At 42.8% G+C, this 12,672-nt stretch overlaps 1 protein-coding gene and 1 non-coding gene across 2 annotated transcripts in view; one reads left to right on the top strand and one right to left on the bottom strand.

The window, feature by feature from the left end:
- Slc49a4 (solute carrier family 49 member 4) overlaps positions 1 to 12,672 on the bottom strand; it is a 77,035-nt gene that overhangs the window by 44,674 nt on the left and 19,689 nt on the right. Inside the window, exon 2 of the mRNA XM_038346626.2 lies at positions 12,485 to 12,578. Coding sequence (XP_038202554.1) covers positions 12,485 to 12,578 — 94 coding nt within the window. The remainder of the gene's footprint in view (positions 1 to 12,484; positions 12,579 to 12,672) is intronic.
- Positions 3,298 to 3,403, top strand: LOC119825875. The gene has a single exon (XR_005287332.1). It is a non-coding gene; the product is annotated as a U6 spliceosomal RNA (small nuclear RNA).

The following is a 12,672-nucleotide window of genomic DNA, read 5'->3' as shown; positions in this document are numbered from 1 at the left end:
CACCAACATTACACACACATGCATATGTACATATGTACTCGTGCACACACATATTCATGCCTCTCATACTAGTTTTCTACTGCTATTTTAATTAATTACCTCCTCTTTATTATTACTGTACGCTTTGGAAAATCAGAAGCTTACCTTGGGTCTCAGGAAAACCAAGGTGTGGTAAGACTGCTTTGGGGAATCCTTTTTTTTTTTTTTTTTTTTTCCTTTTCCAGCTTCCAGCAGCTCCCCACATCCCTTGGCTTTGGCCCCTCTTGCTATCTTCAAAGCCAGCAACTACAGTTTGAGACTCTGTGCTTCTCTCTGGGCTGTCTTTTAAAGAGTCTTGCGATTCCACAGGCCCTACTTGAACAACCCGGGGTTCTCTCCCCGTTCTCAGGTCAGCAGATTAGCAAGCTGCATTAGACACTTTCTTTTCCTATAACAAATACCTCATCTAGCCTATGTATGAAGAAGGGGGTCACTTGGTTCAGAGTTTTGGGGGCTGACTTCCAAATGCCATCTTTTAGGCCCTGTACTGAGCGTGGCTGTGTGGCTGCCCCATCTCATGAAGACAGCAGTGAAGAAGCCTGCATGGGAGAACAGACAATAGTCAACCCATGAGGCACTGGAGACAGGAAGGCCTGGTCTTGCGCCTTCTACAAGAACATTCTCAGATTACCATCCAAAGGGTCATGGAGGAATAACATATGCCCCAAACAAACTAAGGACCTGCCACTAAGCCCTACCTCTTTAAAAACATCATATTATACAAGGTTACATAAGACCATTTGCATGCATGTATATAATGTACTTAGTACACACACACACCCCACGCTCCACTACCCTCGTCTACCCCTCCCCCGTCTCACCAGATCCCCTTTGCTCTCTAGACACTTTCACTTCTGGTTCATGTCATCTGTATACATATGGCTTTGTGCCTTTATAGCGACTGGGATCCACAGATGAGAGAAAACATATGGCATGTGTCTTTCTGGGACTGACTTCATTAGCTTACCATGGTTACATCCATTTTCCGGCTAACAACTTTACTCTGCTATTCTCTATGTCGGAAAAAATCAGACTATGGATGTAAACCTCATTTGTCCATTCTTCTGTTGAAAGACACAGGGGTGGATCCATAACTCAGCTCTTGTGAATGGTGCTGCAGCAAACACAATGTGCCTGCACCTCTGCAACAGGGCAAACACCGCAGGAGGTATAGCTAGATCACGTGGTAGTTCTGTTTTCAGTTTTCTGAGAAACTTCCACACTGATTCCCAAAGTGGTTGGACTAGTTTTTACTCCCACCAGCAGCAGGTGACGTTCCCTCTGCATCTAGGGCAGAACTTGTGGTTACTTCTATTCTGACTGGGGTGAGGCGGAATGCCAATGGAGCTTTAAGACTGCATCTCTGATGGCTCATTATAGTGAACGCCCCCCCACCCCCGTTTACTGGCTATTTGTATTTCACTGAGAACTGTCTGCTCATTTCATTGGCTTATTAATTGACTGGGTTGCTTGTTGGCATCTGGTGCTATGAGTTCTCACACAAATCCTCTATCACATATACAGTTAGCACTACATTTCTCTTCATGTGATCATTTCTTTTACTGTACAGAAACACTTTAATTACATGAAATACTATCTTAAAGCGCTTTTGCACTCTTTCCTCTATTGGAGTATCGGGCCTTTCATTGGTCCTACTTCCTGTCAATACACAGTCTCAATACACAGTCACAATGGACCTTCAGGATACACCCGACCCCTACCCACCAAAGCACAGGCATCACTTCATCTCAACCATAGTACTCCTTCATGATTAACATAACAGTCACAGGTTCAGAGCATATGGACACTATTCTACCCACTACCCTGTAAGTCGAGTCCTTCCTTTTATTGCATTTCTTTTTGGTACCGTTGCTCTTTCTCTTGGTATGTTACAATTTTTCCTTGTTTGTGGAGAGGTGGATACACTGTGCAGTGTTTGTGGCAGGAGGCACTCTGTGGGTGCGGGTGTGCATATGTGCACAGACAGGGAGGCCAGAGGCCTGTGCCAGGTGTCTTCTCTGACTGCTTTTGAGACATGGTCTCTCACTGAACACAGTGCTCTGCTCATTGACTGGCTAGAATGGCTGCCCCTGCCCCAGCTCCAGAGATCTGCCTGTCTCTACCCCTCACCCAGAGCTAGTGTTGTAGATGCACACTGACCACACCTGGCTTCTTTGTGTAGGTGCTGAGATCTGGACTCAGGTAATAGCTTGTACGACACTCACTGGCTGAGCCATCTCCCAGCCGGCTAATTTATTTTTGAAGCATAATAGTTAATAATTTGCAAACAGTCACATCTATCCATTTATCTCTTTATTATTTTCCTCAGAAAAGCATCCTCTGCAGTTAAGGGATAAACAGTCCCACATACTGTTTTGCTATTAAATATATAACTATTTCATCTGAATTTGTTTTGATACACGGTATGAGGTAAGAATACAAAATATTCTCTTCTTCCCAAGAAAGAACAATGAACTATTCACCCAACTGTGCAGGGTAAGACACTGTCTTAATTTACACGTCCCCGCCGCTGCTTGCTGTATCTAAGTTTGTGCTAATGACTTTATATTGGAAGGGCTTCAAGGTCATGTCCCAACAAGATGCTGTTTGAGCCAGTGTGTTCTGGGATCTACTTGCTATGGCAGGTCAACCTGCTCCCCATTGAGAAATTAGCCAGGAACTAGGGAGTTGTACTCCCAAAGGCATGTCATGGGTGGCACTACCCTCGTGGTTCAGCTGTAGGCCTAGTGGGCTGGCCATCTGTAAACTTAGAGTAAAGCTGTCACTTAAAATAACTAGCAGCCAGGTGGGGAAGCTGTGACAGGCCTGGATGCCAACCTAGGGTGAAACTTTTGGGAGGTGGGGCCTCCCAGAAGGAAGCGGTCACTTCCTACCTTGTAGTGCCTTTGACCTGAGGCACTGCCTTATACCACAGGCCCAAGAACAACTCTGAGGGCCAACTGACCTGGGAGGAAAACCTCTGAAGCCATAAGCCAAAATAAACCACGCCTCCATTTAAGTTTTTTTTCTCTTTTTAATTTTGATTTTTTGAGCCAGGGTTTCTCTATGAACCACGGTGTCCTGCCTCCTGAGTGCTAGGATCAAAGACGAAGTCACCCCACTTGACCTTTTTATAAATCACTGTGGTCAACCAAATAGACACACTGATTTCAGGATGTCACTGGGAATAATACAGTCAGGAATGAGCTAGCTGGTGCGCAGGCATTAATGTGAGGTACAAAAGCCTGCTGGAGTTAACTTAATGATATCCTGGAGCTCAGATAAAATTGGAACGATACAGAGAAGACCAGATTGGTCCCTGCACAAGGATGACATTCAAATTTGTGAAATGTTCCATATTTTTGTGGGGGTTATGGGAGAGGGAAGAGGAGAGGGAAGGAAGGGAGGGAAGTAGAGAAAACTGTATAGCACAATAAAAACAATAAAATACATATTAAAAATAATAATAATAAGTTGGAAAAAATATATTCATCAAACTGGGGGAGTAGGAGCTGGAGAGATGGCTCAGAAGTTAAGAGTGTATATATACTGCTCTTGCTGCAGCAAACGCAAGTGTTCAGTTCCCAGCACCCACACTGGGCAGCTCACAACCACCTGTAACTTCAACTCCAGGGAGAACCAAGGCTTCTGGCCTCCATGGGCACCTTCACATACTTGTACACATCCACAAGTAGACATACACATAACACATAATTCAAAACCAGAAAAATAAATCTGAAAAAAGGGATGGGCAGTAAAAAGGCAAGAGGAGATTCAAGAGGCGTAAAAACCACACTAGGAGTAAAAATCTCTTGGCTGCTCTCACATGGAAACCTCTTGACATAAACAGGCCTGGAGACCAGGAAATGCTTGAGGGGTAAACTGTGAAGATCCCACAAAACAGTCCCACAAAATGTTAAGATTGCTCAAAAAGCAACCTAAAGCAACCTCTGGGTCCCCAAATCTGCTCCTTGTAGAAAGTCAACTGAGAAAGTTGTGTCACCCCAAGAGGGATGCAGGGTTCAAACAACACAGCCACTGAGGATAATGGATAAAAACAGTCTTCCAAAGGCTGAGGCCAGAAGTCCACAGAACAATCAAGGAAGTTACAAAACCAACCAGACTGTGTGGTTTAACAGGACAGTCACTGGATAAGACTTTGGATATGGGAGTGCTTTGATGACATGCATGGGACTATCTGCATGGGAAGTGGAAATGTGCTTGATGACATGCATGGGACCTTCTGCATGGGAAGTGGAGAGTGTGCTTGATGACATGCATGAGACTATTTTCATGGGAAGTGGAGCGTGTGCTTGATGACATGCATGGGACCTTCTGCATGGGAAGTGGAGAGAGTGTTTGATGACATGCATGGGACATTCTGCATGGGAAGTGGAGAGTGTGCTTGATGACATGCATTGGATTTGCATGGGAAGTGGAAATGTGTTTGATGACATGCATGGGACCTTCTGCATGGGAAGTGAAGAGTGTGCTTGATGACATGCATGGGACCTTCTGCATGGGAAGTGGAGAGTGTGTCTGATGACTGATGACAGTCTCCTTTCTCTCTTCTGTTGTAGCACCCTCAAGTTTTAACTGGATATCTGGCAGCTGAGCTATACTTTACCCTCTTCTGCAGATGGGTATGCCTGACCGCATGGTAAGCCAATGAGAGGGAGAGCAGAAACAATGCATACAGCCTTTAGACATCTAAATACACTGTGATACTCTATTCAGGGGCCAGCCCTAGTCACACAGCCAGGGTGATCATCCGAGGGGATGCTGGAACCACCACTTCTCTTAAGTAGCTCACTACCTTTCAGACTGCATCTGAAACACCTCATAATACTAATATTTGGAAGAAAACTAAAATTTTACCAAAGTATATTTTTTGTCTCTTTGTTAGAGAGACCAGCTTATACTTTATTAATACAAATACAGGCTGTTAAGTAAATATTGACTGAATTATGAATTTAAATGATAGAATATTGAAATCAAAATTTATTAAGTATGGCTATTATTTTCATTTTCATAAATATTTTTTCCCATTTTTCTTTGATTTTTGAGATTATAATATGATTACATCATTTCCCCCTGCATTTTCCTCCCTTCAAACCCTTGACATTTTTGTTTTAAACGCTGTGATGGTTAATCTTCATTGTCAACTTGCACACCAGGGAAAAGGAAATCTCAATTGAAGAACTGCTTCCATCAAGTGACCCGTGGGCATGTCTGTGGGACATTTTCTTTATGGCTAATTGATGCAGGAGGGCTCACCCACCAGTGGTGATGCCATCCCTGGGCAGGTGATCTAAGCTCGTAGGAAGGCTGTGAACAAGCCAGCCAAGCAGGAAGCACTGTTCCTCCCTGGTCTCTGCTTCAGTTTCTGCCTCAAACCCATACTCTGGTGTCTCCCAGTGAGGGATTTGAAAGAAGAAAGCCTTTCCTCCCTACACTGGTTTTGGTCAGTGTTTTATCATGACCAAATTAGGACAAAGCTTATTAATTTACAAGCTATCTAAAGCATTTCCAATATACATTCTCCCATTTTGCATTTTATGATTAATTCTGAAGCATAAAATTCAGGTGTTGATGTCAAAATATCAACTTAATCATCACCCTAATCCTGATCATAAGTGGTTGTTGCCCTTTGTGATTTCTTTACTGATTTCATGCTTAGGAAAAAAGTCTTTGGAAACAAGATTTACTTTGCTTTCTTTTGTCTCATTTAAAATCCGAAATTTTCAAACCTGTCAGGGATGTGCTTTGATGCGTGCTACAGAGTAAGGACCCTGCTTTATTTCTAATAGCAACAATTTCAAGAACAGATACAGTGTACTTGGAATGACTCAACAAGCCCACTGACTTGGGTTTTTACTGTTATTACCCCAAACAGCTTTTAGCCTATTTGGTTCACAGGTTTTTGCTGTGGATAAAATAAAATTTTATTTGTTTCAATGGTATTATGAGAAAAATATTCAAGACAAACCTTATTTAGAAGGAAAAAAGAAAAAGGCATTTTCAACAGCCTTTGAAATACTCTTAAACATGTATTTTCTTCTTGGGGTAGGATGTGGATCCAGTGTAGAGTGCTTGCCAAGCAGGCAAGTTGGGAATGAATCCCTAGAACTACATTAACTAGGTGTGGTGGAGCACTTAGGAGGTTGAGTCCGGAGAATCAAATTCTAGGTCATCCTCAGCTACATAGGGAACAAAAGGCCAGCCTGGGCTACACTACCCTTCCCAATCCCTCAGATCCCCCTTCCAAAAAGTCAGAGAAAAACATTTATTTTCCATTATTTATGTTGTGTATTGGGTGTATGTGTGTGCATATGTGTCATGGTGTGTATGTGGAGGTCAGAGGACAACTTGCTGCCATGTGGGTCCCAGGGATAGAACTCGTCATCAATTGTGGCAGCAAGCACCTTTACCTGCTCCGCCATCTTGTTGTCCCTGAAATAGTCTTTGTGACCCAACTCAAGCTATTCTGAAAACCTTACCAGCATCTATGATGTGATCCGACAAGGGAGGGAGCAGGGAAAGTGGGTGGTCAGTTATGTGCTGGCTTTGTAGAGTTCTGACCTGGGCGATGGGACCTGAGGATGTGCTTGATGATTCTTTTATCAAAATATGTGCTTTATAGACTTTTGGGGTTGATTTTGAGACAGGGTTTCTCTGTGTAACAGCCATAGCTGTCCTGGGACTTGCTTTGTAGACTAGGCTCTCCTCTAACTCACAGAGATCCACCTATCTCTGCCTCCTGAGTACTGGGATTAAAGGCGTGCACCACTATGCCTGGCTGTATTTTATATAGTTACATATATATATATATATATATATATATATATATATATATGTATGTATGCGTATATATATGATATGTTAAACAAGAAAAAAATTAATATTCCTGTGTGGTACTGGGAGCATGGGAACAATCTCAAATCAACATATCACAATGATAACCAAAGGGGGAAAGGGACATATTGCCAAAGCTCTAATTTCACACCTTTCTCCCCGCTCCTACCGCCAGTCTTGAATCCCAGCACCATGCAGAAATACTTAAAACTTGGCCCTAGAGCTTTAAGAATCAAATGGGGCAACTACTATGATTATTAAAAGAGTCTAACTCTGTAGATTTATTTTTGCTTTATGAGTGCTTTCTTGTGTATGTGCATGTGTACTGTGTGTGTGCCTGGTGCCCAAGGAGGCCAGGAGAGGTGTCAGATCCCTGAGAACTGGAGTTACAGAGGATTCTGAGCAGCTATGTGGGAACTGAACCCAGGTACTCCACAAAGAGCAGCAGAACTCCTAATTGCCAAGCCCCTGTTGTCTAAACACTAATCTGCTTAAAAGGCAATTATGTGATTGTATCACCGAACAGAGTAGTGAGATGCAATTTACTTAACTGATTGTAATTTGAAGTGAAGGTACTCTACACCTAGGTGCGTAGTTCTTAAGCCTAAATGGAATGAGATTACCTAACAGACATTGTTAAAACTGTTAGCACTGGGGGGGGGACTATGGATCTAGAACATTAGTAAACAGGTAGTTTATGAAATTTATTTTTAAAGACACCGATGTAGGGCAACATTAATTTTGCCCATTTTATAGAAAAGAATCTTAACTCTTAAATGTTCATATTGCTCATTTTTCTACCAAATGATTCATATTTCTACACTGGGAAAATTTATTCATAAACCTCCCTCTCATTATTCATAGTCCCCATGAACAAAATAAGGTGCTTGACCAACACAGGTAACTGAATAAAAGGTCCTGGACAAAACCACCCCTTACACTGACCCTTGTACAAGACTGATTAATTAGAACCTCAATGACCTGAGAGAATGCAATGTTTCTAGTTCAAAGTCAAATTACCTTCAGCCACCTTTAGGCCCCTTATTAGCCACTTAATTGCCATCCTCCGTATGTGACCATTAGGCAAATTCAAATGTTCCCACCAAGCAAAAGGCTAAGAATGCTGCTATACTGCACCTGAGACCCAGGGTGAAAAGTCTTGATCACGATTTCTTTGTTCTGTACATAGTTTGTGGTAAGTGCGATCTACAGTCCCAACCGTGGCCATTCACTGGCTCGGGAAAAAGTTCTCTTATCTTTTTGAGGTAAGAGTTGTTTTTTCACCGACATTTAGTAAGTACTTTAGTTTTACTTAATTAGTCAGAAAGGTAACAAATGCTGCCCTGCTTTTTTATTTTGTTTTGTCAACTTGACACAAGCTAGAGCCATTTGGGAAGAGGAACTTCAATTTTAGATAAAATGCCTCCAATCAGATTGGCTACAAACAAGTTATGTGGGACCTTTGCTTGATTAATGACTTACGTGGGAGGTCCCAGCCCACGGGGGTTGGTGCCATTCCTGGGCAGATGCCTGGATGCTATAAGAAACCAGGCTGAGCAAACCATGGGGAGCAAGTCAGTAGGCAGTGTCCCCCCTTGTCCTCTGCTTCAGCTCTGGCCTCCAGGACCCTGCCTTGAGTGCCTGCCCTGACTTCCCTCAGTGATGGACTGGAAGCTGTGAAGTGAAGCAAGCCCTTTCCTCCCCAAGATGCTTTTGGGCATTGTGTCTATCACAGCAGCAGAAAGCAACCTAAGACATAGACACATGCGGTAGACTATTCCCAATAGTAGGAAAAAACATAACACAAGAAGTAAACATTTCTTCTCTCCAGACCTGCAGTTCCTCAGCCCCTTCTCCACAGACAACCAATAGCAATGGCTTCTTCTAGGAACAGCCCTTGCCAAAGCTGCCATATCCACCTTTGCCTTTGTTTTCTAAGTAGAAGCATACTAAACGTACTTTTCTAAGCCAGACTTCTTTGCTCAGAAGCAATTTTTACAGCAGCCCACATCAGCACCTGCAAAACTGTTACCCTTTCCACAGCTGAAACAATCCCACAGTCAGCTGCATGGTCCTTTGTGGCTGGCAATGGGGTGAGTGCAACCTTCCGCTTTCACAAGCAAAGCTGCACGCACACACACACAAGCACACACACAGGCACACACACACTGGGCCTGCCACTAGGCACAGCTTTACAGGTGGGCTTTACAGGTAAAGACCGTGTACATTTTAAATCAGATACAGTGCCCAAATGCCCTGCAAACGGGACATCCCAAACTGCTCCAACAGCAGGAATGCCAGATAGGGAGCTGATTATTCTTTAACCTCCACTTATTTAACCATGGCAGAATGCTGGCTTCTCTCTTTTGGTTTTGTCATTTGCATTTTCATTTCTATTATTGTTTGTCATAGCCACTACCAATCTCCTACTGCGCTGCCACGTCTTTGTTGACTTGAAATAAATCCTTCCAACTGAAGAAACTGCCCATTTGTCTCATGTGTTGTACTTCTTACCTTTTAGCGTCTCTTTTGACTTTGTTTCACAGTATGGCTAATCATGAAGACATTTTGAAGTTTACGTAGTCAAGTCCCTTTCTTCGGTGGCTTTTAGTATTTGTGTCTTAGCTGGCAGGCCTTCCCCACTCTCAGCTTCTTTAAAACAACTGTTTTCTAAAGGCTTGTTTTTTATGCTTAGGTCTTTGATCCAACAGGAATTTACTAAAGCAGGAAGGCAAGAGTCTAGGTTTCTTCTCACTGCTCTTTAGATAGTTGTGTAGCTTCCAGAAGCCTTTGAGCAAACAACCTTTTTCTGCCACAGCCATTCTAAAGGTAATTGCGCCAGCTGCAAAGCATTTCACAATGGAGACTATTTCTAGAAAAACCTATGCTTATCAGAACCACACTCTTCAACTCTCTGACATGTTAGTCATTTACTGCTTGCACAAACAAGAACAACCCTGAACGGAAAGAAAACAAACACAACACATGTTATGGGATGACTGGTCCATCCGTGAACTAAGGACAGAAATCACTGGCTGCAGCTTTAGTCTTAAGAAGCGCAGACTGTTCACGGAGCACGCCACATAGTACCTCTCACTATCGTGTAATGCCATCCACTGCTGCAGAACATTTATATTTTCTTTTGGTTGCTACTATATTTGGTATCAGAGCTTAGGAGAAATGTTTTGTAATTCACTATTTGAGCCTCCCTTTTTATCTGTGATGCTAACAAGAAAAAGTGGCAAGATATTTTTTCCTAGGTTTTCACCATAACATTCAGATAAAATATCAGATATTATATCCTATAGTCTCAGGAATCAAGAGCCGAGAAGTTGGGGTACAGGGCACTATTCTAACAGCTGGCGCTCAAAAGCTCCATGAGATGGGCCCAGAAGACACAGACTGCCAGATTCTTGTTTCAGTCACATTTAAATATGTATTGTATCATCTGTCATACACAATGTCGCAGAAACTCAAAAGTGGCAATCTAGCGCATTTATCAGCTAAAATATGGGCTCTAATTATAGTATTTTCATTTTGACAGCTGTATCGTGCACTGAGAATACTGCTTAAAAATACTGCATGAACACAAAGTATCGTATTCCTGGGGGAAACTTTTCTCTACAGATGAACACAAAAGTGAGAATTAAATTTATTTATACCATCTTTTTAGGGAAGTTTCGCTGTCTCGGAGTTGTTTCTCCTTCCTGTCCATCCAACCTTTATCCACAATTCTTTTTTTTTCTATTATGTGCTTTTTGGTGTTTTACCTGCACGTATATTTGTTTGAGGGTGTTGGGTCACCTAGAACCAAAGTCACAGACACTTGTGAGCTACCATGTGGTTGCTGGGAACTGAACCCAGATCATCTGGAAGAGCAGTCAGTGCTCTTAACTGCTGAGCCATCTCTCCAGCCCAGCTATTCCCATTTCTTTATTAATTCTATTCTCTTTTGTTCTACTTTTCTGCCAAAAATGCACACTCAACTCTTTATTTCAGGAATCATAACTGGGAAGGATGGGGTGGGGATGTAAGAGCATAGGGGGTCCAGAGCAGGATAAAAGCCAAAGGCTGCTTGACATCTTCAGAGGGCCTTGATGACATCACACTGAAGCTGTATTTTAACACCGTGGATGCTTAAAACCAAAACAAACAGACCAGTAATGTTTACAAAAGTTAAGATTATGTCAAACAAAATGCCAACCCAACTCAAGAAGGGTGGAAGTGACGGCCTTCCACAGGGCACATGATCTTTGCTGGCTTCCTTTGACAACACAAAACATTTGTATCTTAAGAGAATATATTTTGCAAACTAGAAACTGAACATTTATTTCTGAACTGTAAAGTTTAAATGAAAGGCGCCCTGTCACTGAGACCCACCTCTGCTCCTTTGTCCCCACCTCTGCTAGCAATCAACAGCCATCTATTACTCTGGGATGCCTCAGACCCGTCCTTGTCCTCGCAATTGCTCTCATGCACGGCATCCTTCCCATTTCCATGACTCCTCTCCTTGCAGTCAGGAGTTACCCCAGGTCCCTTTGCCCACATCTGCATTCTCAGTAGCAAGCTGACCAAAATATAAACAGAACTTCACCGCTTTGTCAGGTCAGTGCTACCACAGCACGGGGCCACTATCCCTGCTGGCTGGCTTTTCCCAGCTGGTTTCCTCATTCTGCCTGTGACCTCTGCTTCCCCACATCGATACAGCAGCCTGAAACCAGGGCACGCCATGGCTTAAAACCTCCAGTGGTTTCCTAGCTAAGAAGAAGCCCTGAACCCTTACAGAAAACCACACAATCTTAAAGAATCCAGTCCCACATTCTCACAGCACCTACTGCTGCTTGGACCTCAGGCCCTTTTAGATCTCTCCACACTTCCCCTCAAGGCCACTCACCTGGTTCTGGCCATCCTAGCCTCCCTGCCTGGTGTCATCTTCCCTCTCCTACCATTTCCATCTCTCTGCACAACTAAAACGTCTTTATCCCGCAAGGTGATTTTATATCTCCTCTATATCATTACCTCAGTTTTTAAAAATAATTTTAAAGATTTATTTGACTTTGTATGCATGAATGCTTTGCCTGCATGCACATATGTGCACCATGTGCATACCTGTTGGATCCCTGGAACTGGAGTTACAGAGAGTCGTGAGCTGCTGCCATGTGGGTGCTGGGAACTGAAACCAGGTCCTCTATAAGAGCAACCAGTGCTCTTAACCTTGAGCCATGTCTCCAGCCTCATTGCCTCTATTTTATGTATACATACCCGTGTGTGTGTGTGTGTGTGTGTGTGTGTGCGCGCATGTGACCTGTTACACTTATTTGAGGAATACTATGTTTTCATTCCTCATGGTTATTACAGTTCCTGGATAACAAGAAGATTCACTTGTTTGTTTGTATTTTTTCATTTGCACAACTAGTCCAGCATCTTCCAAGTGACATAAAACTAAGTTAGTCATTACACAGAATAAAAAGAATAAATGCTTCCACACCTGTGACCCTCTGAGATCACAATACCAGAGACTTATAATCAAGCATAAATTATACACTTGTAAAAAAAGATTAAAATTGCAGAAATGTTGTACAGGACTTACCTTCTCTTAAGGGTTAAGTCTGATACAGGTATGCACCTTAGACCAGTTCCCAAAACAACAAGAAAGGATGTCAGAAGCACAGTCACCCGCAAACCTATGGAGGAGGAGAACATCTGGGTAAGTCTGTTTCCTTTATATGAGCTCAACATTAGCTGAGATTCTTTTTTATGTAATCAACACAATAGCTC

The sequence above is a fragment of the Arvicola amphibius genome, chromosome 10, assembly GCF_903992535.2.
Source record: "Arvicola amphibius chromosome 10, mArvAmp1.2, whole genome shotgun sequence".
In the NCBI taxonomy this organism is placed as follows: Eukaryota; Metazoa; Chordata; class Mammalia; order Rodentia; family Cricetidae; genus Arvicola; species Arvicola amphibius.
The sequence above is the reverse complement of the archived record's forward strand: the minus strand, read 5'-3'. Positions and strand labels throughout refer to the sequence as shown.